At 41.7% G+C, this 25,439-nt stretch overlaps 1 protein-coding gene across 1 annotated transcript; it reads right to left on the bottom strand.

Moving 5' to 3' along the window:
* Positions 1-3,291: 3,291 nt before the first annotated feature.
* Positions 3,292-20,374, bottom strand: nkx1.2la (NK1 transcription factor related 2-like,a). The gene is made up of 2 exons (XM_068052800.1): positions 20,134-20,374; positions 3,292-4,089 (listed from the first exon to the last, which is right to left on the bottom strand). Exons 1-2 carry the CDS (start codon positions 20,372-20,374, stop codon positions 3,467-3,469), a joined length of 864 nt encoding a protein of 287 aa, XP_067908901.1. The 3' UTR covers positions 3,292-3,466.
* Positions 20,375-25,439: the final 5,065 nt, after the last annotated feature.

The raw sequence follows: 25,439 nt of genomic DNA, 5'->3' as shown, positions 1-25,439 counted from the left end.
ACCCATACCAGTTAACGATTATTGAATAATGTATCATGGTAATCCTTTTGCACTAGAAGATGTATTTTTTTTAAAAGAGTAAACCTTAAAACAAAAGTGCACAACAGTAAATTGGAGAATTTATGCATTCAATGAAGGTGTTTGATGGCTGCCGGTTCCATACTATATTGTTCAGGTAAGCCTGACTGAAGAAAATACAAGTAATGAAATCATGAGCGGGTTTTGTCTGGTCACATCAACAATTTGTGCCAATACAGTGGGTGGAATCTTATCAGCCCTGTGGAGGTGGCTTTGGTGGCGGGGTTTATTTTTAAAACGGCGCAACACAACGGCCAACCGACATGATACCCCCTCTGGCTGATCTTCTGGAAGTGGGTGAACAATGAAACCAACTACCCACGTAGCGGCAGCAGGTAACCAATTTGTTCCGGGATCTTGCTGGTGGCGGACAGACCCATGCTACGGGCAAAGCCCAGCAAGTCCCTGAAGGCAGCCTCCCTATGGCAGGCGGGGGTTCTCGCAAAGCCTCCTTTAGTTAAACCTCGGACCTGCTTCCGTCATAGGGGTACAGATGCGACCACAGGCCATCCCATGGAGAGGATCTCCCTCCACAATGATGGCCTGGCAGCTGTGGCCACAGATAATTTTAAAAATTTCCTACATCTTCAGAGGGCGCCTCCATCTTGAAGCACTCTTGTGTTCTCCTGCTTGCTGCAGCAGCGCCCACCCCTCCTGGTGAGGCTGCCAGCAGGACACTGCAGGCCCTCCCAGGCCCAGCCTGGTGCATTTTTTTATTCTGTCATGGGATGTGAGCGTCTCGAGCAAAGCCAGAATTTGCTCCCCATCCCATAATTGCTCTTGAGAAGGTGGTGATGAGCCACCTTCTTGAGTTGCAGCAGTCCATCTGGTATGGGTACACTCACAGTGCTATTAGAAGGGAGTTGCAGGTTTTTGATCCAGCGACTGTGAAGGAATGGTAATATAGGTCCAAGTCAGGATGATGTGTGACTTGGAGAGGAACTTGCAGGTGGTGGTGTTCCCTTTTGTCTGCTGCCTTTGTCCTTCTAGGTGGTAGAGGTCACGGATCCTGGAAGCAGCCTCTTAATTGGCCGCCTCTGGTAAGATCATGCAGTGGGAAACCAGGCAACAGCAATAGGGTCGGGACCCACATTTGGTCCCAACCTCTGAATATCTTTAAAGCAGTAAGATTCTGACTAGTGTGCCATATTTACCTTGTGTAATGAAAGTTTTGTAAAGTGTCAGTACATTAATTGTATTTCAACTTTTCTTCTCAATGTATGTTCTTTTTGAGCCAAATTTTTATTCTAGGTAATCACTTCCAATTATGTGAAGCTATATCAGATGCAATACTCTGATGTGGTTCCAAAGGACTGTTGTTATATCATGTTAGGTTTTTTGTGGCCTTGCAAGTTCTAGTGTTTACATTGTTTCATATGGAAATATGAACACATACAAAACTGTACTCTTCCCAGAAACTTGGATTGCATAAAGACTATTTCAAATTTCTCTTCATTTTCTACATTTCAGTAGACAGTCATTTGGTCCTCAACGCTATTTTGAAATTGTGCCTGAAATATTTCAATAATGCACTTCTACTTTTCTGTGAATTTGCTATGGTTTTACAGTTTACTTTTTTGGATAATTTAAGCCAATAAGGATGCAGCGTTGCAGTCAGATAGTGTTTTTTCCTAAACTTTATTATTGTATATTCTTTCATCTGAATAAGTTACAACAGATACACAAAATTGGACCATGTATATTTGAAAAGCATGTGAAATTTAATACTATGAAATTAAAATTAAGTAACAAAACCTCACTGAAGAATCAAATATTTAAACCAATGCATTGAACAATATTGCAAAGTTCATGATTTGGTATTTTTACTGTTATTCTTAGTGGATTATCACAAATCTTATCTGGATTGTTGTGCAAGTCTGAATAATTGACAAATATTTAACTGAGGTGAAGGATAAAAAAGGGTTACCAATGAGCAGCACTAGGGATTGAAAATGCCCCTTTACCCAATCATCTATAATTTACAAGAATTCTAGACAAATATTCCACATTTCTTTGTTCACTTGTAATGGACAAAAGACAGTGCCTCTTTCATGGTGTTCATTTTAATCTGAGCACCCAATGAGTTCTCATTCATTTTTGATTGGCTTAGATCTGGTTGTTTGTGTCATTGCATTCAGAGAACCTTCATGTCTGATTAAGCTTGCAGAATATCTATAAATGATTTCTACAGCACAATAACTCACGTTTTCTAAAATCAAAAGCTGCATTAAATATCTAACTACATTACCCAAAGTTATTTTAATCATGGAGGGCAAGACCTTAAAGCAAATCTTTAGAAAAGCACAATATGGTTGCACTGTAACATCCACCAGGAGAAAAACAATGTGAAAATAATTTGCTTCTATCCATGGACAATAATTAGTGAAGATTTAAGTGTTGTAATAACCCATTTTCCTAATCTTTTATTGGCCAGTGTGAAACCGTTATAAAATTTGAAATAAATGCCCTATTTGAAATGAAAAGTTCAAACCAGTTTATGAAAATTATTGATTTTTGTGGCAAAAGTTATTTACCTCCTTGCAAAAAAAAGTGTTTCAATCATCAAAGCCAGGTTCCCTTGAGCATCTAGGAATAGCTGATAGTAGTTTAGTGAATTTAGGTAGTTGACCGAAGTTAAGCTCTTGGAAGAAGGAAAACTATGGAATAATTTAATTGAAGCGTATTCAATTATTGAAGTAAAGTCCATATAGCATCATAGAATGCTCACTACAGTGTAACTGTAACACCACATCTAGATGAGCCAAAATAACTTTAGCTATCTCCAAGTAGGTTTCTTCTCCTGCTTTAACCTTTTAAAATGTTATCTCCAACAGCACACTCAGTACATGTCTTGCAATGAAATTTATCCATCCTATCCATTTTGATATTCATTTGCAACATGTGTGTTCCTTCAATTTAAAAAGGGAACAGTCCACCATGGATTCCTGTGATATCTGCTGTTAGAATTGGTCCCAAGGGATTGAAATCATTTAATATGGGGAATATTAATGTGTCTACAAAGGTATAGACTTAACAATGTTCCATCAGAACCTAACAGAAGATACATGTCTTCTGAGTGTGTCTGGCCCTGACAGGTTTGTTGGTTCTCCCTTTGAGAAAGAGCAGTAGTGTTTGTCTAATACCTTGTCTAAGATTCTCAGAGCATGTCCATGTAAAGTGTTGAAGTAGACTGACAGTGGAAGACATGTTCTAACTGTAGACTACTACCATTAGAGCTACTTGGTCCCTTAAGGGTGGTGATTTTGCTGAATTATTTAAAAGAAACACACAAGATGTTATAGAAAATTGGCAGCTCAAAGAAAACGTTGGTTGTCAATATATTCCCACATCAGTGTTTGTTATTTGAAAGAGACAATTTGTATAGTTTTCACAAATGTGGAGCATAAAATGGTGTCAGATAGGCAGAACTCAGGAAGGGAGACATCAGCCCTGCAGTGGATGATATTAAAGGGACTGGAGTTGCCGTCTGGCAAATGACATTCCCTGCAGCATATGTTTGAAAAGTTGGGAAGTTGAGCACACTTGGTCCAGGAGGACTGGGGCTGACTCGAGAGTGGCTAGTAGATCCAGGCTGCATTGTGCTGTCTGCCCCAGGGTTTTGTTTTTTCCACTTGGTGCGTCTGTTTTGAAACCAGATTTTAACCTGTGTTTCTGTAAGGCTGAGCGCCAGGGCAAGGTTGAGGCGCTCACAAACTGACAGATAACGAGTTGAGCGGAATTTATTCTCCAGGGCTACTAGTTGCTCATATGTGAAGGCAGTTCTAGCTCGTCTTGGTTTAGCACAGCCCGGTTCAGCTCGACGGCGTTTTTGTCTGGGCGCAATTTGATCAGACCTGGTTTCCAATTCAGTAGAGGCAGTCAGGTCTTTGTCTAATTCAGGTTGTGTTGAATTTTCATCTTCTTTAAATGTTTGATAGTTTCCATGGGGTTCTAGAGACTTTTTTGATGTATTAGCATTGGAATGTGTGTCTTGCTCCCAATCACTTCCATCTGCAAACAAGCATTTAAAATTATATCAGCCAGTTAAGTTTTGGAATGCGTGATGACACTACAATCTTTAACCCCCCTGTTTTCCCTGCTGCTTTAAGCAAACATACATGTATCCTATGATAATTGGTTTTGAAGCTGAACTTTGCCTTAAATAATCCTAATGTACCATAAATCCTATTGTGTTTAAGGCTAGATAGAACTTTTTTTTAATTTTAGGGTTTTTAAAAATTGTTTGCCTTTTTAAAACAATGAAGACTTCATTCTACACAACAATATACACTAATCTTTTCTTTTAATGGTATGTCACTTGACTGCTTCCATAAAAAGCAGGAAAGCTTCACATTGGAGTCCAGTAGATTTGGTCACTGGTCTAGAGTACAGGCTTCTAAAATGTTCTACCTCAAACAAGACTGAAGATTAGGAGGCTCCTTTTATAACAGAGTGGTAGCTGAATGCAATAGAATCCCATCAAAATAGTTACGCTGATTAATTCTATTATAAAGGACCTGGATAAATATCCAGTTATGAAAGGGCATGCTATCCATCGGGATGCATATAAATGTGGATGGCCATATGAAGCACAATAGCTCGGATGTTGTTGAAACCACAGGAATGATATCTGCAGAATGTAACACATTTATAACACTACCAAACGCATCTTCCCCTCCGTTCCCCTGTCAGCATTCCGAAGGGATCGTTCCCTCCGCGACACCCTGGTCCACTCCTCCATTACCCCCACCACCTCGTCCTCCTGCAATCGCAGGAGGTGTAATACCTGCCCATTTACCTCCTCTCTCCTCACTATCCCAGGCCCCAAACACTCCTTTCAGGTGAAGCAGCGATTTACTTGTACTTCTTTCAATGTAGTGTACTGTATTCGCTGCTCACAATGTGGTCTCCTCTACATTGGGGAAACCAAGCGCAGACTGGGTGACCCCTTTGCGGAACACCTCCGCTCAGTCCGCAAGCAGGACCCTGAGCTTCCGATTGCTTGCCATTTCAACACTCCCCCGTGCTCTCATGCTCACATCTCTGTCCTGGGATTGCTGCAGTGTTCCAGTGAACATCAACGCAAGCTCGAGGAACAGCATCTCATCGACCAATTAGGCACACTACAGCCTGCTGGACTGAACATTGAGTTCAATAATTTCAGAGCATGACAGCCCCCCATTTTACTTTCATTTTTAGTTGTTTTTTCTTTTTTTCTTTTTTACATTTTTTACAACCTTTTTTTGCATTTATTTCATTTCATCTTAGTTTGTTCAGTTTGCTTACCCGTGCTGTTTTTTTTCATGTTTGCACTTGCTGTTCAATATTCAGTCCGTTAACACCTTTTCTCTACTAATGCTTTGTCTTTCAACACACCATTAACATATTGTTTGCCTTTGCTCCATGACCTTTTGGTCAGCTATGTGGCCTTGTCCAATCTACACCTTCTCCTTTGTTATCTCTTGCCCCACCCCCACCTCACTTGCTTACAACCTGTGACATTTCTAATATTTGTCAGTTCCGAAGAAGGGTCACTGACCCGAAACGTTAACTCTGCTTCTCTTTCCACAGATGCTGCCAGATCTGCTGAGTGGTTCCAGCATTTCTTGTTTTTATATTAGATTTAGACCTGGCAGCAGAAATTGGACCTTGTTGCACCCTTTTTACAGGTGTAAGATGGGGGTAATGAGGGCCAATTTTTAGAAGCAATGTCCTGCATCCAAGCAGTGCCAAAGGTATGGAGGCCACCATATTGGCATAGGCAGCTGCCCAGGCACAAGAGTCACCCTCCAGAAACAGATAGTAGGCCTCTTTATATCTGTAAATGAGAACCCCTGCACTAAATTGGTGAGTGATGAGCAGAGCTGCCTCCGTGCCAGGATTCTTCAATCACTGCCACCAAAAAATAACTTTTGAAAAATGTTCCTGTGGAACCAGAAGAATCAGGAGTTCTCCTCTCAACTCCAATCATTCCTGAGGGCTACTTGATTAGCTCTCCTCCATTATCCTTCCACCATTCTCTCAGGACATAGCTGAGAGCCACAGCCAGAGAGGCAAGCAACCCATTATTAGAACAGTGGCAATGGGCAAGCTGCCTCAGGAGGCACAACAGATGCCATCAGCTCACTTAAATTATTGAAACGATGCCCAATTTCATGTGAGCCTTGGGCCTCTGAATTGATGTGCGGGCCATCACTTTCTTCTTTTGGGCCTCCTTATCTCGAGAGACAATGGATATGCGCCTGGAGGTGGTCAGTGGTTTGTGAAGCAGCGCCTGGAGTGGCTATAAAGGCCAATTCTGGAGTGACAGGCTCTTCCACAGGTGCTGCAGAGAAATTTGTTTGTTGGGGCTGTTGCACAGTTAGCTCTCCCCTTGCGCCTCTGTCTTTTTTCCTGCCAAGTCTCCCATCACTAATGCGTACGAAAATGTGGCATAACAAATTTCTATCCTCTGGACTTTTCACAGTTCATTTTTTTGGAAGCCGAAGAGGAATGTAATAAAAGCATTGATTTAGTTATGCGATTTATTGGACATATTTCTATTTTTATACCATGCAAAAACATATCTTTACATATTCAAGGCGAGGCCTTTGTCAGAATTCTACATTGTGGTGTTATATCTTTTGGCAGATAGATTTCAATGCAGTTATGTGTGAGGTTATCCAGAGAACTATTTAAATGATGAAAAGTTAGGAACAGTGGGGTGGTCCGAAGAGATTTAGGTATCCATCCACACAGATCACTAAAATGTAGTATAACTGGAGGGCTATAATATAGAGAAGAGTAGGTTTTGCTGCAGCTACACAACTCCACATCTGGAGTACCGTGTACAGTTCTGGCCATTACACCTTGGAAGGAGTGAAGTGTAGATTCATTATAATGTTACCAGGGCACCAAGGGTTAGATTATGAGGAGAGATTACATAAACTAAACTAAGCTTACACTCCCTGGCATAGAGAAGATGCTGTTTCCAGATTTTGAAAGGAATTGATAGGATAGAGAGAAACTTTTTCCACTGGTGAGGAGTCTAGGGCAGGAAGACATAACCTTAAAAGCAAAGCCAGGCCATTCAGGAGGAAATTAAGGAAACACTTTGTGTCACTTGGACAAATGTGAATTAATTAATGTCATAGAGAGATACAGCACTGAAACAGGCCCTTCGACCCACCAAGTCTGTGCTGACCAACAACCACCCATTTATACTAATCCTACCTTAATCCCATATTCCCTACCACATCCCCACCATTCTCCTACCATCTACCTACACTAGGGGCAATTTACAATGGCCAATTTACCTATCAACCTGCAAGTCTTTGGCTGTGGGAGGAAACCGGAGCACCCGGCGAAAGCCCACGTGGTCACAGGGAGAACTTGCAAACTCCACACAGGCACTACCCAGAACTGAACCCGGGTCACTGGAGCTGTGAGGCTGCGGTGCTAACCACTGGGCCACTGTGCCGCCCCTACAGGCAAAGCCCCTACCTGCCAAGACTGAGGCACACATGATTTCGCCACATGAACATTAAAACTTAAAATTGCAAGCTGGAAAGACATTTGAATAGTAACTGACAGTGTTGGAACAAAGGGGACCCAGTCGTTGCTTCCCCAATACACAGAAGAAGTGGTCAGACCAATTCTGGTCACATGACTGACTGACTGTTGGCAGTTTTGAATTTGAACTTCCAAAAGAGTGTTTGAAATCAGAAAGCTCCTGGCTCCTGGCTTGAGAAGACCTCTCTCCTGTCTGCTCTCATCTCGTTTCTCACCAGCTTTGGAATCTATTGAAAACACGTGAACCTCAAAGAGAGAAAAGTCTCCTACATGAACAAGGTTTGAGAAGAACACTGGGCCCCGACAAACAGCAAGACTACCTACAATCAAGTGAGCTCGAAGCACAGTAAACAAGAAACTCTTCTGATATTGCCTCAAACCCTCTCTACTATATTTTCCTCTTCTCTTTTCTGTCCCTATTTGCATGTGTATATTACATGTGCATGGTAGCAAGGGCACGTCTTATATCTGTAGGTGTGAACCGTATTAGAGTTTAAGTTTTAATAAACTTCACTTATCTCCTTTAAACCTGAGAAAACCTGGTGTTGGTTTTTTTGCCTTATAATTGGAAAGCTGTGAACAAGGATTCGCAAAGGGGGAGCTCAAAACACAGTGACCTGAATTTTATTGGGGTGCCACCATCCGCGGCGGCGCCCTTTGAACTCAGCGCGGCGCCCGTATTTAGTGGCCACCACAGAGCCCCAGCAATATTATGCGTGGGGGCTCATTAGCATCACAACACTGAGCCACCCTCCCGATATTACGTGGGGAGAGGCGGGACATTCGGCTCAGTGAGAGAGTCTTTGACAGTTGTGCAGCAGGTGCGGGACCCTATTTTAAATGCCCCAGCAACTGCTTCCTGACAGCTGTCAAAGAATACTTACCTGACTACTGAAGAGTGGGGCTGCTGTCAATCTGGCAGCAAAGCAGAAAATGCTCCAGAGATCCAGTAGGTCAGGCAGGATCTGTGGAGAGAGAAGCAGAGTTAACTTGTCCAAGTTCACAGACCTGAAAGTTAACTCTGCTTCTCTCTCCACAGGTGCTGCCTGACCTGCTGAGTGACCCCAGCACTTTCCGCTTTGCTGCCACATACTTACCCTGCTGTGTCCCAGTGTCCTGTGAAGTTGCGATCCTCTTCTTCCACTCAAGTGTAACATTACTTCTTGTAGGTGTGCTGCACCTGGGTGAATAATCTTAATTTTGCACATTCCAGGACGTGAGACTTAAATAGACCATAAAAGGTATTACAGAGAACACACTGACACAAATGGGAATGCACGGGTGTCACAGCAATGTAAATACGTCTTTCACTAAATGTTACTCACCAACATGTGTGCCTTTTCTCTGTGTAAATGATGTGGGCCAGCATGTAGCACCAATATCACATCCCTTTGCACCATTGGCCCTTCAGAAGAGCCAACGTACGCAATAACATAATTGCTATGCCACCATTACACATGAGCATCTCCACGGATGCAATGACATAGACAATGGCTCAGTCAGCTGCTGTGTCTACTGGTTTACACAGGGATGCTGCAGATGTGGACTGGTGCACAGCAGGTGAGCGAGGGTGATGTGTGGCTTGCAGAGCTCATGTCGGTTGCTATGGAGCAGATCGCCTTTGTCTGATAAGCCACTTCCATACATCCCTACCTCACTGCTAGCCCTGCGTGCAGAGCCTGGGTGCCATCTGCCCTCCTATGCGTCTTTCATATTGTAGGTCCTCAGCGTCCTCATAGTCCAAAGAGGAATCCTGTTGACGTCACTCCTCATCATGCCAGGTCTATTGGGTGCGTAGTTGTGCAGAGCAGCAAAGAAAGGAGCTGGCTTTTTTGGCCCGTAGTACAGGGCATCACCCTATCCATACAGGCATTAGAAGCGCTCTTTCAGCATGCCGATCTCCTTCTCAATGGAGGCTCATGTAGCTCAGTTGCTGGTGTTGTATCTCTCCTCTGCAGTTGTGGTGGAGTCTCTCACTGGTGTCGGGATCCACGTCTGCAAAGGATAGTCCTTATCTCCAAGAAGCCACCCCTCCATCTGAGCCAGTTCAGTGAGCAGCAGTGGCAGCTGGGACTGGCGCAAGGCCCAGGTGTCATGGCAGCTGCCTGAGAAGCGGTCACAGATTCGCTGCAAGCATCTGCAGTGTTCACATACCAGCTTCACCTAGATTGAGAGGGCTCCTTTAATGGTGATGCCTGCAGGTGGTAGCCTGGGAGGCCTGATGGCCGCATGAGTGCAGCCCATGAACATTACAACCTATGGTTCTCCGGCAATGGTGCCAGAACCAATGGCCCTCTGGGCCTGGCTGTGAGAGTCCGTCCTGAAGCGGACATACTCACTGGCCCTCGGTGCAGGGCGTTGGTGACCTCCCTGATGCATCAGTGCACCGCTGACTGTGTGACCCCACAAAGGTCTCTGGTGGGCACCTAAAACGCTGCAATGGCGTCAGGCTTGAGAACCGCTGCCACTATGAGAAATGGAGCCCATGGGCTGCAGGTCATCCTTGAGCAGGGCACAGACGTGTCACAACCCTCGCTATCTATTTCCATGTGATAAATAAAGTTGAACCCTGCATGTATTCGAAGGTTCATAACAGGGCATGTATTGGTGTTGACGGGTACATCAGCTGCTTTCCTGGATCAACTATGTGGCATGCCATAGCATTGGCCATCTTGGCCAACACTCAGAGTGGCACAACATGACCACATCAAGTTCCTACCACCATCCATAAAATCTTAATGTTCCTGCCCTTTCTGGCACCCTCCCCACACACAGGGTGCCTAGTGTGCCATTGCCCCCTCACAAACACAGAGCGTACACTGTTAACGGAGGGATGGTTCACGGTACCTCCCTTCATGCCAGCACAGCTTTCCCTCCAGTCATCCCAAACCCCTTCCCTTCCAGAATGTAGAGTGCGACCCCTATGTACCCCCACTCCCTCCTCCCTTTAAGAATGCAGAGTTAGACTCCTGTGTATCTCCCCTCCCTTCTGTAATGCAGGTCACCCGTCGGCTTTTCAGATCATGAACGGGATGGCACTTGACAGCCGCCCCTTCAACAAAAAACCCGGCAGTGTCGGTGGAGAGGCAGCGGGCTGCATAATCAGCATAGGTAAGTAATCAATACCATATGTTGATTGCGGTGCCACCGCCGTGTGTCGAGGGACCGGTAAAATTCGGCCCAGTGTGTTTAAAATTAAACCCTGTTACAATAAGACCAAGTGGAGACAGTAAAAGACCCCTAGACAGCTTTCTCACCTGGTTGCAACATTAAGGAAAGGCAGCACAAATTTGTTGAGGGTAAATCGTGTTTAACTAACTAGCTTGAGTTTTTGATAAGATAACAGAGAGGATTGATGAGGGTAATGCGACTGATGTGGTGTACAAAGACTTCTAATAGGCATTTGATAAAATGCCACATAACAGGCTTGTCAACAATGTGAGAGCTCATGGAATAAAAGGAACAGTAGTAGCATGTACACGAAATTGGTTGAGTGACAGGAAACAGAGAGTAGTTGTGGGTAGTTGTTTTTGGACTGGAGGAAGGTATATAGTGGGATTCCCCTGCTTTTCCTGATATATGTTAATGACATAGACTTGGGTGTGCAGGGCACAATTTCAAAATTTGTGGATGACACGAAAGTTGGAAATATTGTAAACTGTGAGGAGCATAACGATAAACTTCATGAGATCATAGACAGGCTGGTGGGATGGGTGGGCAAGTGGCAATTGGAATTTAATGCAGAGAAGTGTGAAGTGATTCATTTTGGTAGGAAGAATGAACAGCGACAATATAAATTAAAGGATACAATACTAAAGGGGGTACTGAAGCAGAGGGACCTGGAAGTATATATGCACAAATCATTTAAGGTGGCAGGGCAGTTTGAGAACGCAGTTAATATAGCATATGGGATCCTGGACATAGAGTACAAAAACAAGGAAGTTATGATAAACCTGTATAAAACATTGGTTCGGCCTCAACTTGGGTATTGTTCCAGTTTTGGGCACCAAGCTTGAGGAAGGATCCGAAGGCATTACAGAAGGTGCAGAAAAGATTCACGAGAATAGTTCCAGGGATAAGGAACTTCAGTTGCATGGATAGGTTGGAGACGTTAGGCCTGTTTTCCTTGGAGAAGAGAAGATTAAGAGGAGATTTGATAGAGGTGTTCAAAATCATGCAGGGTCTGGACAGAATGGATAGTGAGAAACTGTTCCCATTGGCCAAAGGATCTAGAAACAGGAAACAAAGAGTAGTGGTTAATGGATGTTTTTCGGGCTAGAGGAGGATTTGTAGTGGAGTTCCCCAGGGATCAGTTTTGGAACCTTTTCTTTTCCTGATTTGTATTAATGACCTAGACCTTGGTGTACAGGGCACAATTTCAAGGTTTACAGATGATACGAAACTTGGAAGCATTGTGAACTGTGGGGAGGATAGTGTAGAACTTTAAAAAGACATAGACAAGTTGGTGGAATGGGCAGACAGGTGGCAGATGAAGTTCAATGCAGAGAAATGTGAAGTGATTCATTTTGGTAGGAAGAACGTGGAGAGACAATATAGAATAAAGGGTACAATTCCAAAGTGGGTGTGGGTGTATATGTGCATATTCCATTGAAGGTGGCAGGACAGATTGACAGAGTGGTTAATAAAGCATACAGTATCCTGGGCTTTATTAATTGGGGCATAGAGTACAAGAGCAACGAAGTTATGTTGAACTTGTATAAGACACTAATTCGGCTTCAGCTGGAGTATTGCATCTAGTTTTGGGCACCGCACTTTAGGAAAGAAGTGAGGGCATTGGAGAGAGTACAGAAAGGATTCACGAGAATGATTCCAGGGATGAGAAATTTCAATTATGAAGAGAGATTAGAGAAGTTAGGACTGTTTTCCTTGGAGAAGAGACGGCTGAGAGGTGATTTGATAGAGGTATTCAAAATCAGGAGGGGTCTGGACAGAGTGATAAAAACTGTTCCCACTCGTGAAAGGATCGAGAACGAGAGGGAACAGATTTAAAGTATTTGGTAAGAAAAGCAAAAGTGACATGAGGAAAACTTTTTCACGCAGCGAGTGGTTAAGGCCTGGAATGCACTGCCTGAGAATGTGGTGGAGGCAGGTTCAATTGAATCATTCAAAAAGGAATTAGACAGTTATATGAAAAGGAAGAATGTGGAGGGTAAGGGGAGAATGCGGGGGAATGGAACTGAGTTTCAGAGAGCCAATGCGGACACGATGGGCTGAATGGCCTCCTTCTGCACTGTAACGATTCTGTGATTCTGTGATTCAGAACCAGAGGACACAGATTTCAGGTGATTGACAAAAGCAGCAATGGCAACATGAGAAAAAGCATTTTTACACAGCAAGTAGTTAGGATCTGGAATGCACTGCCTGAAAGTGCGGTGGAGGCAGATTCAATCAAGGCCTTCAAAAGAGAATTGGATAATTATCTGAAGAGAAAACATTTTCAGGGCTATGGGGAAAGGCAAGGGTGTGAGACTAGGTGAGTTTCTCTTGCAGAGAGTTGGCACAGACACAATGGGCCTGCTGCTGGACTGTAACATAAGAACATAAGAACTAGGAGCAGGAGTAGGCAATTCAGCCCCTCGAGCCTGCTCCGCCATTCAATACGATCATGGCTGATCTCATCTTGGCCTCAACTCCACTTTCCTGCCCGTTCTCCATAACCCTTCAACCCATTACTAATTAAAAATCTGTCTATCTCCTCCTTAAATTTACTCAATGTCCCGGCATCCACCGCACTCTGGGGTAGTGAATTCCACAGACTCACAGCCCTTTGAGAGAAGTAATTGCTTCTCATCTCTGTTTTAAATCTGCTACCCCTATCCTAAAACTATGACCTCTCATTCTAGATTGTCCCACCAGAGGAAACATCCTCTCTACGTCTACTTTGTCAATCCCCTTAATCATCTTATATATCTCAATTAGATCTCCTCCCATTCTTCTAAACTCTAGAGAGTAAAGGCCTGAACTGCTCCATCTCTCTTCATAAGACAAACCCCTCATTTCTGGAATTAATCTAGTGAACCTCCTCTGAATTGCCTCCAATGCAACTACATCCCTCCTCAAGTAAGGGGACCAAAACTGTACACAATGCTCCAGGTGCAGTCTCACTAATGCCTTGTACAGTTGCAGCAACACTTCCCTACTTTTATATTCTATTCCTTTAGCAATAAAATGCCAAAATTCCATTTGCCTTCCTTATTACCTGCTGCACCTGCACACTAGTTTTCTGTGATTCATGCACGAGGACACCCAGATCCCTCTGCACCGAAGCACTCTGAAGTTTCTGTCCATTTCGATAATAATCTGCCTTTCTATTCTTCTGACCAAAATGGATAATCTCACACTTATCCACGTTAAACTCCATCTGCCAGATTTTGGCCCCTTCACCTGACCTATCCATATCCATTTGTAAATTTCTTATTTCTTTATTGCAACTTACTATCCCACCTATTTTAGTGTCATCTGCAAATTTGGCTATATTACCTTCTATCGCTGCATCCAATTCATTAATATCGATTACAAATAGTTGAGGCTCAAGGACCGAACCCTGTGGCACCCCACTAGTTACATCTTGCCAACCAGAAAAGGACCCATTTATCCCAACTTTGTTTTCTGTTGGTTAGCCAATCCTCTATCCAAGCTAATAAATTGCTCCTGACCCCATGTGATCTTACCTTGTGTATTAACCTTTTGTGCAGCACCTTATCAAATGCCTTCTAGAAGTCCAGATATACTACATCTACAGGATCCCCATTACCCTGTACATCTTGTTACATCTTCGAAGCAAATTAGTCAAACACGATTTACCCTTTATAAAACCATGCTGACTCTGATGGATTGCGTTTTGACTTTCTAAATATCCTGTTATTACTTCCTTAAGGATGGAGTCTAACAATTTCCCAACGACAGATGTTAAACTAACAGGTCTATAGTTGCTTACTTTCTGTCTCCCTCTCTTTTTGAATAATATTAGCATTTTTCCAATCCACTGGAACCTTGCCCGCATACAGGGAACATTCTCTCATTCTATGAAAGGGTAGTAGTACTGTGCAACATTCTCCCACATGCTAGCTCGATTAATTTTTAATCCAAGATTAATAGATTTTTGCTAGCCAAAGGTATAGAGAATATGAAGCCAAGGCAGGTGGATGGAGTTAACATACAGATCAGCCATGATCTTGTTGAATTGCAGAATGTGCTTAAGTGGCTGAATGGCCTATACCTGTTCCTATGTTCCTATTTTCCTAAGCCCTATGTTTTGTGGAATGTTTCATCACGTAATCTATCAAGTTACAGTTCCCCAGCATTCTGTCGATCATTTGACTTTTAGGGCTGGATTCACTTGTGCTGGCAGGGTTCCCAGCGCCGTGCCAAAAAGGCGAAGAAAACCCTGCCTTGCCTTTTCGGATCCGCCCCCCCCCCTCACCCCCACCATCCAGGCCCAATTCAACTGTGCTCAGGCACTTAAGTGCCCGGTGCTGGGACCCCCATACCTTTAAAGACAGGAATCCCAGCCAATGAGAGGGCCAGCAGCGCCACCAGGATCAGTGGCCACTGCCAGTACTATAGGAGGCCTGGGAGCAGGCTCAGAGCTGGAGAGCGAGACTGAGGTGATGTCTCTGGGGCCAGTCCACTAGGCCCCAGTGACTGGCGGGGGAGGCTAGGCAATGAGTTTGGGGAGCGTTGTTACAGGAGGGGGGATGTTGTTTGCCGGTGGGGGCCCTCCATGGGCCACAGATTTCCCATGCAGGAGGACCTCCCATCACCAAGCTCACAAGGAGTCACCTGATTTTACTGGGCAACCTCCCCATGTGGGGGAGACCCCCCACACCCCCGCCCACCGCTGCTGACTTAATTCCAGCAGCAGCAGGAAGAGGCCCCTAAGTGGCTACTGATTGGCCATGTAAGGGCATAATTGGCCTCTGGGCAGGAAGGCCATCTGTGGCCTTTTCCGACCCTGACTTTATAGCAGTACGACTGGAAGGCAATGGACCCTCTGCCCACCCCTCCACCACCACCACCAACCCCGTCTCCCATCACCTCCTAGCCCGTCTCCAGGGGGCCCATTAAATCCAGCCCCTAGTGTGCATTTGGACAAAATACTGTTCATGAGATAGAAAAAGATGGCCATTCAGCCTAACAGCTCTTCCAGTCAGAGAGAAATAAGTTGCTGTCTCACAACAACATCATCGAACTAGGTAATTTCAGAGATTTTGCCTCCATTTTTCTACCCAGAGGTCCATTCCATATATTGATCATTCTTGTTCAAAGGACTTCTTAGTATCGGACAGATGTTAGGCTAACTGGTCTGTAGTTGCCTGCTTTCTGTGTCCCTCTTTTCTTGAACAGGGTATTTCATTTTTGTTTACAAGTCCACTGGGACCCTCCAGAATCTGGGAAATTTTGGAGGATTACAACCAGTGCATTGACTATCTCTGCAACCACTTCTTTTTAGACCTTAGGATTCAGGCCATCAGGTCCAGAGGCCTTTCCAGCCTTTGATCCCAATAGTTTGCCTAATACCTTTTCTCTAGTGATAGTGATTGGTTTAAGTCCCTCCCTCCCTTTTTCCCCTTGATATTCTATTATTACTGGGATGCTTTTAGTGTCTTCTACTATGAGGACAAGCACAAAGTATTTGTTCAAAGTCTCTGCCATTTCCTGTTCCCATTACTAATTCCCTAGTCTCATCGTCTAAGGGACCAATGTTTACTCTAGCTACTCTCTTCCTTTTTATATACTTGTAGAACTTCTTACTGTCTGTTTTTATATATCATGCTAGTTTATTCTATTTTCTTTTTTTAAATTATCCTTTGCTGGTTTCTAAAACTTTCCCAATCTTCTGGCTTACCACTAATTTGCAGTATTGTACGTCTCCTTTATATTTGATTCCATCCTTAACTTCTTTAGTTAGCCACAGATGATTCCTCCTTCTCATAGAGTTTTTCTTCATCAATGGAATATATCTTTGTTGAGAGTTGTGAAATATCTCCTTAAAAATTTGCCACTGCTTCCCCACTGCCTTACCTTTTAATATGTTTTCCCAGTTTGCTTTAGCCAATTCTGCCTTCATACCTTTTTAATTGCCTTAATTTAAGTTTAAGACATAGTTTCAGATCTAAGTTTCTGACCCTCAAACAGAATGTGAAATTCTATCATGTTATGATCACTCTTCTCTACAGGATCCTTTACTATGAAAACATTAATTACTCCTGTTTCATTACACATTACCAGATCTAAAATAACCTGTTCCCTGGTTGGTTCAACATATATGGTATGAAGAAACTGTCTCAAATACACTCTATAAACTCATCCTCAAGGCTACCTTTATAAATTTGATGTGTCCAATCTATGTGAAGATTAAAATTGCTCATGCTTATTGCAGTACCTTTCTTACATGCCTCCATCATTTCTTGATTTATGCTCTGTTCTACAGTGTAGCTACTGTTAGGGGGGCCTATAAACTACTCCACCAGTCATTTATTTCCCTTTCTATTTCTGATCTCCACCATGATTGATTCGACATCTTGATCTTCCAAGCCAAGATCATTTCTCACCGCTGGAATGTCTCATCCTTTATTAACCTCCTTTTCCTTTCTACCTATCTGTTCAAAATGTCAAATATCCCTGAATATTCACTTCCCAGCCTTGGTCACCTTGCAACCTGACTCCTGAATGCTCTCACACAGAGCACTGTTTAGGTACACCACATCACAGCAAGAAACCCCATAAGTGAGAATGAGAAAATTGTGGTGAGAACCCGGAGAAGGAATAATGATAGAAATCAGGAGGGGCAAATGAGAGAATATGTGTATGCCAGAGAGAAAGAGGAAAGGGAAAGGGGAAAAGTTGATGAATTGGGGAAAGGGCAAACTTGAGATAAAAGCAAACCAAAAAAGACAGAAGGGTAAGAGACTAGGAACATATAAAATCAAAGTTAGCCAGTGATTGTGCTGGTTAGCATTAATTACTATAAAAGGGGAGGCTTACACAAACATTTTAAGATAATTGCAAGAGTGGTGGCCCAATAGATATATTATCAAGCCTGAAGCACTGCTGAAAATTTCAAACACATTCTGATCAAAGCTTCTGTTCCTTTATTACCTTTCTTGCAGCAATGTATCTTGTATAAAGGTTAGCTCCTTTGTACATAACCCCCGAAAGGTATTCAATTACAATAATAAATAGCATATTTAAACGCTCATATCACCCAAACTGAATCATTTTTTAAGGAACAAAACATTAAATGAGTTTTAATTTCACTCCTCGTTATACATTGTTTATCCTCCTGTAACGTTCGTTGTTTTAGACACAGGATCAAGAGTATTTAGGGGTTACTAATGCAGGATGAAACTATTGCCACAACGTTTGATCTAGATGTGTAGTCGCAAAAAAGTACCGCATTTTTCTACTTCTCCCATTTAATCAAATCACTTGCTTATATTTGCTTAGCGCTAATTTTCTTTATTTTCCATCTTCTGTTTCACTTTGTTTATGTAGGTCTCTGTCGTTTAATCTGAAACCAATCATTATTAATAGTTGTGTAAATTCCGAACCTATTGATTTTTTCCCCTACCAATCCGCTCAACCATTGGTCGCCCAGTAGTCTGGCTATTCTTCTGTCCACATTACGATCCTAGAAACAGTAGTTACCTCGCGACCGTGATCAGTGGAAATTTTGACCCATTTGTACTGATAGTAGTGTGATATATTAAGGATTGTAACAACGAAATCCTACAAAACACAGCATGGTACAAAGTGACAGTAAATAATATGAAAACGTAGAAACATAGATTGGCTGTATAATTTTTGTGTTTAACTCTATGGCCTTCCCTTTACGTTCTTCCGTGGTATTTTAAAGTTGTTTCTAACAAATTGATGACGATTAAAAATTACAGGGTGAACTGTAATGGGCCCTTCTTCTAACAGTTTAAAATCGAGCAACGATGTCCCGTTGAAAATTACCCTAAGTGCTTTGTGTCAGTGTCAGTGATTAGTTCAATTTGCGAAATGTGCGTTAGTATTCGTCAAAAAGCTGCGCATCTTGAAAAGGCGTTTGTGTAATGTGTGTGTGTGTGTGTGTGGGAGATGGCAAGTGACAAAGCAATTGTCAGAAATCGTGGAAATTTGTGGCTACTATTGCTCCTGTATTTCACCAGTGAAAAAACATGTGTGGAAAATTCGAAGATTTGAGTGAAAGTGCACAGCAGTACTTGAGCAACATTGTAGGAAGCATGTTCGACCCTTTCCCTCACCCCAAGGTGCAAAAGTAAGATTTTAATAACGGCATTGTTTATCACCCGTTGTGGAATCGGCTTGGGTCATTTCTAATAGATCGTGGGTATATGACTTTTTGTTGTCTTGAGAGGAATGCAAGGAGGACGCAGTCAAAATACGCTGATCGCGTCCTGATTGAGATGAAGCTAAGCAATACCTAAAGGCAGATGCAGAGTTATGACAGGGTACACGAAAAAGTGTCCAAATCTACACCAGCCATGATGTGCAATTAGAGTTTCAGATTTTAACAGATCGATAATGCCATCTATTAAAGGTAAGTTTTAATCGAAAAATATTTGGACCTTCGATCTGCTTCACACTCGCGTTTTCACGGCTGTACCTGCAAGCTGTTGGAAGGAGATATGCACAAGTCAGTAATAGGATATCGATCATTTGAGCAGCGGCATCCTCTATGGGACGATTTAAACAATTACCCAGGCTCTCTCCCAGTGCCAATCACACCTAGCAAAGAGCTGTTATTGAACAACTGTAATTGTTTTTCAAGATATAACACGTAGTGTGTCATATTTATGATTTCGGTGGATTTCAGGATAAGAATGTAAGAAGCGGAATAGTAAATTAAAATGGACTAAATATGGGATGGCGTGGAAGTGATCACAGAACAATTCTCTTAAATGAAACAAAATCGTCGTTTCTCATTTCAGCACATGCCTTCCATAGGAGATATGATTGTACATTTGTCTAAGAGCAGATGCATTTTGCATAGAATTAACTGAATCACTCCATATAAAAAAATGCGCTAAAATGATATTTATCTGACTCATACACTAATTGATCTCAGTTACTACACTTCATCGCACCCTGGAAAGTAAACAAGAAGCTTGGAGTTACATAGTACTGCCAGTAAACAAATACTCTTCTCTAGTCATAACTCTATCACGTTCCTTCTGCAGCTAACTTTCTTATCAATTTCATTATCCACCTGGCTCTGGGTTGGTTTGGAAACACGAGTTAGAAAGTAGATGGTCTAGTTATTCTCTTAATAACATTATTTTTGTGAACAAGTCAGGATAAACTAATAACAGGGTAAAACAAGAGCTGTGCAATTTCTTTGTTGGAAAAAAAGCCTATGAGGCCCAGAAAAAGGACAATATAATTTTGGTACAGTTAATGCAAAGGGTTATTATTTGTAATTGGTTTCGTTATTAAAACATTGTGACGCTGACTGGTTGTGATTTATTTACTCACCAGAATCGGGGCCGATTTGGTTGCTGTTCTTTTCAGCACTTAGTTTTACACCTGTCTCTTCCAAGCTCCGTCCTCCGCTACTGAGTACGGGCACATCACTGCTTTCGTTTGGCCCATTCTCTTGCAGCTCGAATGCCTGGGACTTGCCTGTAAATTTTTGGGGGTCGAGTATATCTATGATGGAGAAGGAAATCTTGTGAGTGGGGGCCATCTCTTCCCCACTGTCCGGGCACTCGAGCATCACCCTCTTCCACTTTAGACACTGTCCAGCGGGTCGAGCTTGCGCCGCGAATCAGACAAAAAAGCGGGTTCTGTCACAGATTTTGCCGGAATGCACACAAGAATTCACTTTGGTATGAAGGCTGGTTTTCAAGAGAACGCCGCTCACTTCACAATTCGCACTAAAATTTTTAGCTAATCTTTTAGGTTTGCAAGCATCAATGAATGATGGATGGATCCGATATCAGCTCTGCTGGTCAAATTGCAGTTTATAAAGCAAATTGCTGTGTCCCTACATATAGGTGGAACCTCTGCTCCAGCGCTTGTGTTGTGGGACTCCTTTCTTAGTTTGAAGCTGGTCTGTTGGACGTCTGGCTACAGTGACAGAGACTAATACTAACAGCGCACGTGGTATAAAGCCCAGCAGCAGATCAGCTATTAACACTACAGAGGCCTTTGGATATGCATGGACAGGTTCGCCACGTGTGATTACAATAATAGTTTAGCTGAACTTCAAAAGGATTTCTACTGACATCACAATATATAGAAAACAAAGGTTTCCTTTGTTTGAGAACACTTAATTTCAGTTAACTGTTGCAGTAAATGAAGAACCATTTAACACAAAATACTTCCTACAGCTTTGGTTTTTTTGTGTTAATACTGCATAGTCTATCAACACGTTGTTTGAATGGATATTCAGAATGGAATCTTCTTTAATAAGTTATCTTTTATATTTACAATAGAATTTGCAAGTTTAAGTAACATGCATAAAATATTTAATGTGATATTTTCATGTTTGGCACTTAATCATTTTCATTTTACGTCTGAATTTTGAATCAAAGGCGGAGTATGTATATCAAATAATTTGATTCAGTTCTTTCTTTTTCTAAACTGCAGTCTTGCTGTTAGTTGTTTCCAAATCTGATTCCATTTGATGTTGCGCTACATAGGACACGAGAACAGCAGTCGGCCATTCAGCCCTTCCAGCCTGCTCCGCCATTCGATAAGATCATGGCTGATCTGATTGTGGTCTCAACTCCACTTTCCTGTCTGCCCCCCATGACCCTTGACTCCCTTGTCTATCAAAAATCTAACAGCCTTGAGTGAATTCAATGACCCAGTCTCCACTGCTTTCTGGGGAAGAGAATTCCACAGACTAACAACCCTTGAGAGAGGAAAAAAAGCTCCTCATTTCAGTCTTATTCTTAAACTGTGTCCCCTTGTTCTAGTCTCCCCCACAAGAGGAAACATCCTCCCGGTATCCACTCTATCAAGTCTCCTCGGGATCTTATATGGTTCAATAAGATCACGTCTCATTCTTCTAAACTCATAAGCCCAACCTGTTCAACCTTGATCCCCAGAATTAGTCAAGTGAACCTTCTCTGAACTGCTTCTAAAGCAATTATATCCCAAATACTGTAGAAATGTGTTAGTCTACTGCAAGGACAAATGTGTTGCATTTCTATTCCATGCCTTTCCTTTATATACAGTTTGTTTTTAGACATCGAACAATAAGTGAAAAGTTAGTTTTTAGGTTCGTACAGAGCTGAGGAATTCCAGCTGCCATGTAGAGACTTTCCTTCAGATAAAATTCACAAAGTACTTTAAAGTTTGTAAATGGATTTTTAAAAAATGAAATAATGGCTCGCCATGAAACGACACAAATGTGAATTTATTTCTGCCCCATAAGGAAATAATACTTTTGTCCACTGTTCTTTTTAAAGTTGGCCGATTACTGGCACAGGCTCAAAAGCTATATCCTTCGTTCCGGTCACTATGAATGAAAGTACCTTTGATTAGAGGGAAGACATTTTCAAAATAACCAATATTTTAATGGTGTCCCCTAGCTTGGCTGCATTGACGGTTTTTTTTCTCCATTGTTATTAAAATGAAGTAGACTTACTTTGAAATAACCTGTTGTGGATAGCATTTTAAACGTCGAGTAAAAATGTTCTAAAATCCATTCGATCCAGCCCATCTGGGACTTCTTGCAAATCAGCGGAACAATTTATGTTGCACTTTAAACGTCCATCCGGCACTGCAATTATACTCTATTGTCCGCTGTAATTACATGGATCTTTTTAAAAACATTATGTAGCTCAATTCATTTGCATCTGATAATACCTTTAGAGGTGTTCCCAGAGTGATGGAAATGGAGAGCTGGAGGATATATCACATGTCAATGTTATAACCATCCTGCACCCAGCTGGCATCGCAAATAAAGCTTAAACACAACCTTACACTCACTTTTGACTAACTTCTCGACAATCCTGTTTTATTTACTTTAAAAATAGTATTCCAAATTTTCCTTTGAATTATATTTAATATGTTGCAATAAGCTGAATGTACATAACATACACCGAAATTGACCATTTATAACGTTTACTGTCAGCGATGGTTGAGCTCCACGATTTTTCTTAATCGTATAATTATGCCGAGGCAGAACAGACGCAGCGACACTAAACTATAAAAAAATCTAATAAATGATAGCGAACTGCGGTATCATCAAATATTCCTCGGACATCACATCATTACCTCAAATTGAGGCAGTAAGAAGGTTCAGATAGATATTTTTCAAATGTTACTTTCAAGATATTTATAAAAAAAAATCTTGCAGAAACATTTAAGCACTGTTTTTCATGATGTTTGAACAGGATCAGGGTTGTGGATGTTCTTGCGTGTTCGCTCTAATAGATGTCCTCGCACGTTTACCAAACCTGGGATTGGTTGTTGGTGCTCTGCAGCCACAAGGCCAGTACTGAATCAATGGAACATATTTTAATGTGAATCCACGAAACAAACCCACATATCGGGACATATTGAGGGCATGAAGACAACAATGATGTGTTATTTCACGATAGTTAAATTGCAAAATGGATTGAGTCAAAAACAAGGTACAAGTCAATAATGGTGTTGTGGCCCAGAGATGTTGTTTCATTCTATATGCTAATGTAACCAGTTTGTTAGGATCTCCTGTTGCTCACTTATCCGAGAAATGTAATTAACAGTAAAAGGCTATCCCACCTTTCTTTGTCTATTTGTTTCTATATTTTGTGGTAAGATGTCCATCTGTGCAATGTTGGCCATTTAAAGTCGAGGTATCCCACTATTATGGACGGTATGTTATACCAAAAGTCAATGCACTCATCAGATAAACGTTATAATTGAAAGCCGTGTTGTTCATTTTGTTACTTTTTGGAGGTTTAGTTCGAGTTTTAAAGTATATGCTATGTGCATATATACGCGCCCATTCTATTCACCGTTATTTTAAATGTTCGTGTTCGGCCTAACTTTAACAAGCATTACCCACTTTGGAAAGCTGTCTAAGGGAATAATGCGTCATGAATAAACGACTGCATTGTACATAACGCGAGGATATTTATTGATAGTTTTAGTTGCAACTCATATTCAGAACTTCAGTCATGTAACATACTGTGTAAGTTATTCTGTATATTAATCAGAATTCGCTTTTAACATGACAAATATTGTGACTCTCCGGAGATTGGAATGGATTCATTGGAGACTAGAAACTAAAAATCAATGTCATTACCTTATTTAGGGGAATGTATGCTTTCCTTGCTGTTAGGATGCTGTTGTAGTGAGTCCCGCCCAAGATCAACTACGGTAATACCAAATATTTTATTAAAAAAAAATAATTTCCTTACTAACCCTTATATTATAGATCTGTTTTTAGTGACTGACCGGATTACTTTTAGCGTGCTGCAACGATGTCACTAAAGTCCTCAAACAGTTAATTTTTAAAGTTATTTTCTACAGAGTTGTTGTGAAATGTCCTGCTTTTTGGCAGTTTTAAGTGGCTCTGCCAGGGCAAAGGATTAGAATTCAATGTGAGTGCTGTCTTTAAATTGCTTTGACGCCAGGTGGGATTCAGACCTGACCTGTCCTGATGACAGCTGATGGCTTGAAACAAACTGGAATCAATATTCACAGCGGGTGTCCTCTGCTGATAAGACTGTCCAAGACAATGTTCACTATCAAAGTAGACAGCTGAGATATTACACTATTAGTGATGTTGTTTTAAATAACTTGCTCAATCTCTTATTCTAGTTAATGAGTTTTACAGTATAGATACTATCTGCAAGAAGATAGAACCACTGCAAACAGCAATACGCCAAACACTGCTGGAAATTATATTCAGATTTTCAAAGGAATTGTTCAGGAAGAGAGAAAATACATAGCAGTACAGAGACAACACAGCGGGAATGGGTCCTATAGAGATTATTGACCTTTAATTTATTAGCTCTAAAGATTGCTGATTCCGGACAAAACTCGTTACCTACTATATAGATAGGTAAGAAACGTTATCTTGCTAATTACCATAAAGCGTGATTAATTACGTATTCATGGAGTAATCAATTAAAGTCTGTTCCTTTCTGTCTTTGACATACGTTTTGCGTAATATATAGCTTACCTATTTTCTTTATCATAACTTATAGTATATAATTTACATACTCCCTTATAATACAAATATGACGCCCTCGCCCAGTGCCACGTGAATTGGTGGTACTAGTACTTGTATAATAAATAGGTTATTGCATTGTCGTTTCATTGATTGAAATATTATAATCACAAAATTTCTTATTCAGTGTTTGTTTAAAGTTTTGAAGTACATCCACATTGTTAAAGCATCTTGTAGCAGCAATGTAAACGGCATTAAAGATACACTCCTCTATGTTTAACACTGAAATGAGCATCTCTGTTATAAACTGTTATGAATTATTCTCGGATTAATTTTCATACACCAGTAGTATAAATGCTCTACACTTCATTTAACGTGAAATAGTATACAATACAGATTTTCTTACTAAGTTATGTCATCGCTAGCAGAAAATATTTCTGTAATATTATCGCTATTAGCACATATTGCATATTCCTGTCTGACATTACACAGCCCGCGGCCATGGAACCGTGTAAGTATAACGCGGATTGGACACGGAGCAGTTAAGGTTGTGCACCAATTATTGACTGGGGCTTTGGGAGGTTAGCGTTAGCGCACGGTGCACTGGCATCTGTAGTCCATTTCCTCTTTACTTGAATAACTAGTAGCATTTAAGAGACTGCATCTC

The sequence above is a fragment of the Heterodontus francisci genome, chromosome 20, assembly GCF_036365525.1.
Source record: "Heterodontus francisci isolate sHetFra1 chromosome 20, sHetFra1.hap1, whole genome shotgun sequence".
NCBI lineage: Eukaryota > Metazoa > Chordata > Chondrichthyes > Heterodontiformes > Heterodontidae > Heterodontus > Heterodontus francisci.
Note: the sequence above shows the minus strand (reverse complement) of the source record. Positions and strands in the feature narration are given on the sequence as shown.

Excerpts from the sequence above, each read along its gene's own strand:
- nkx1.2la (XM_068052800.1), bottom strand. The coding sequence starts at position 20,374 with ATGCTCGAGTGCCCGGACAGTGGGGAAGAGATGGCCCCCACTCACAAG. Across the intron at positions 4,090-20,133 it reads CCAAATCGGCCCCGATTCTG|ATGGAAGTGATTGGGAGCAA; the intron begins GTGAGTAAATAA and ends GCTTGTTTGCAG.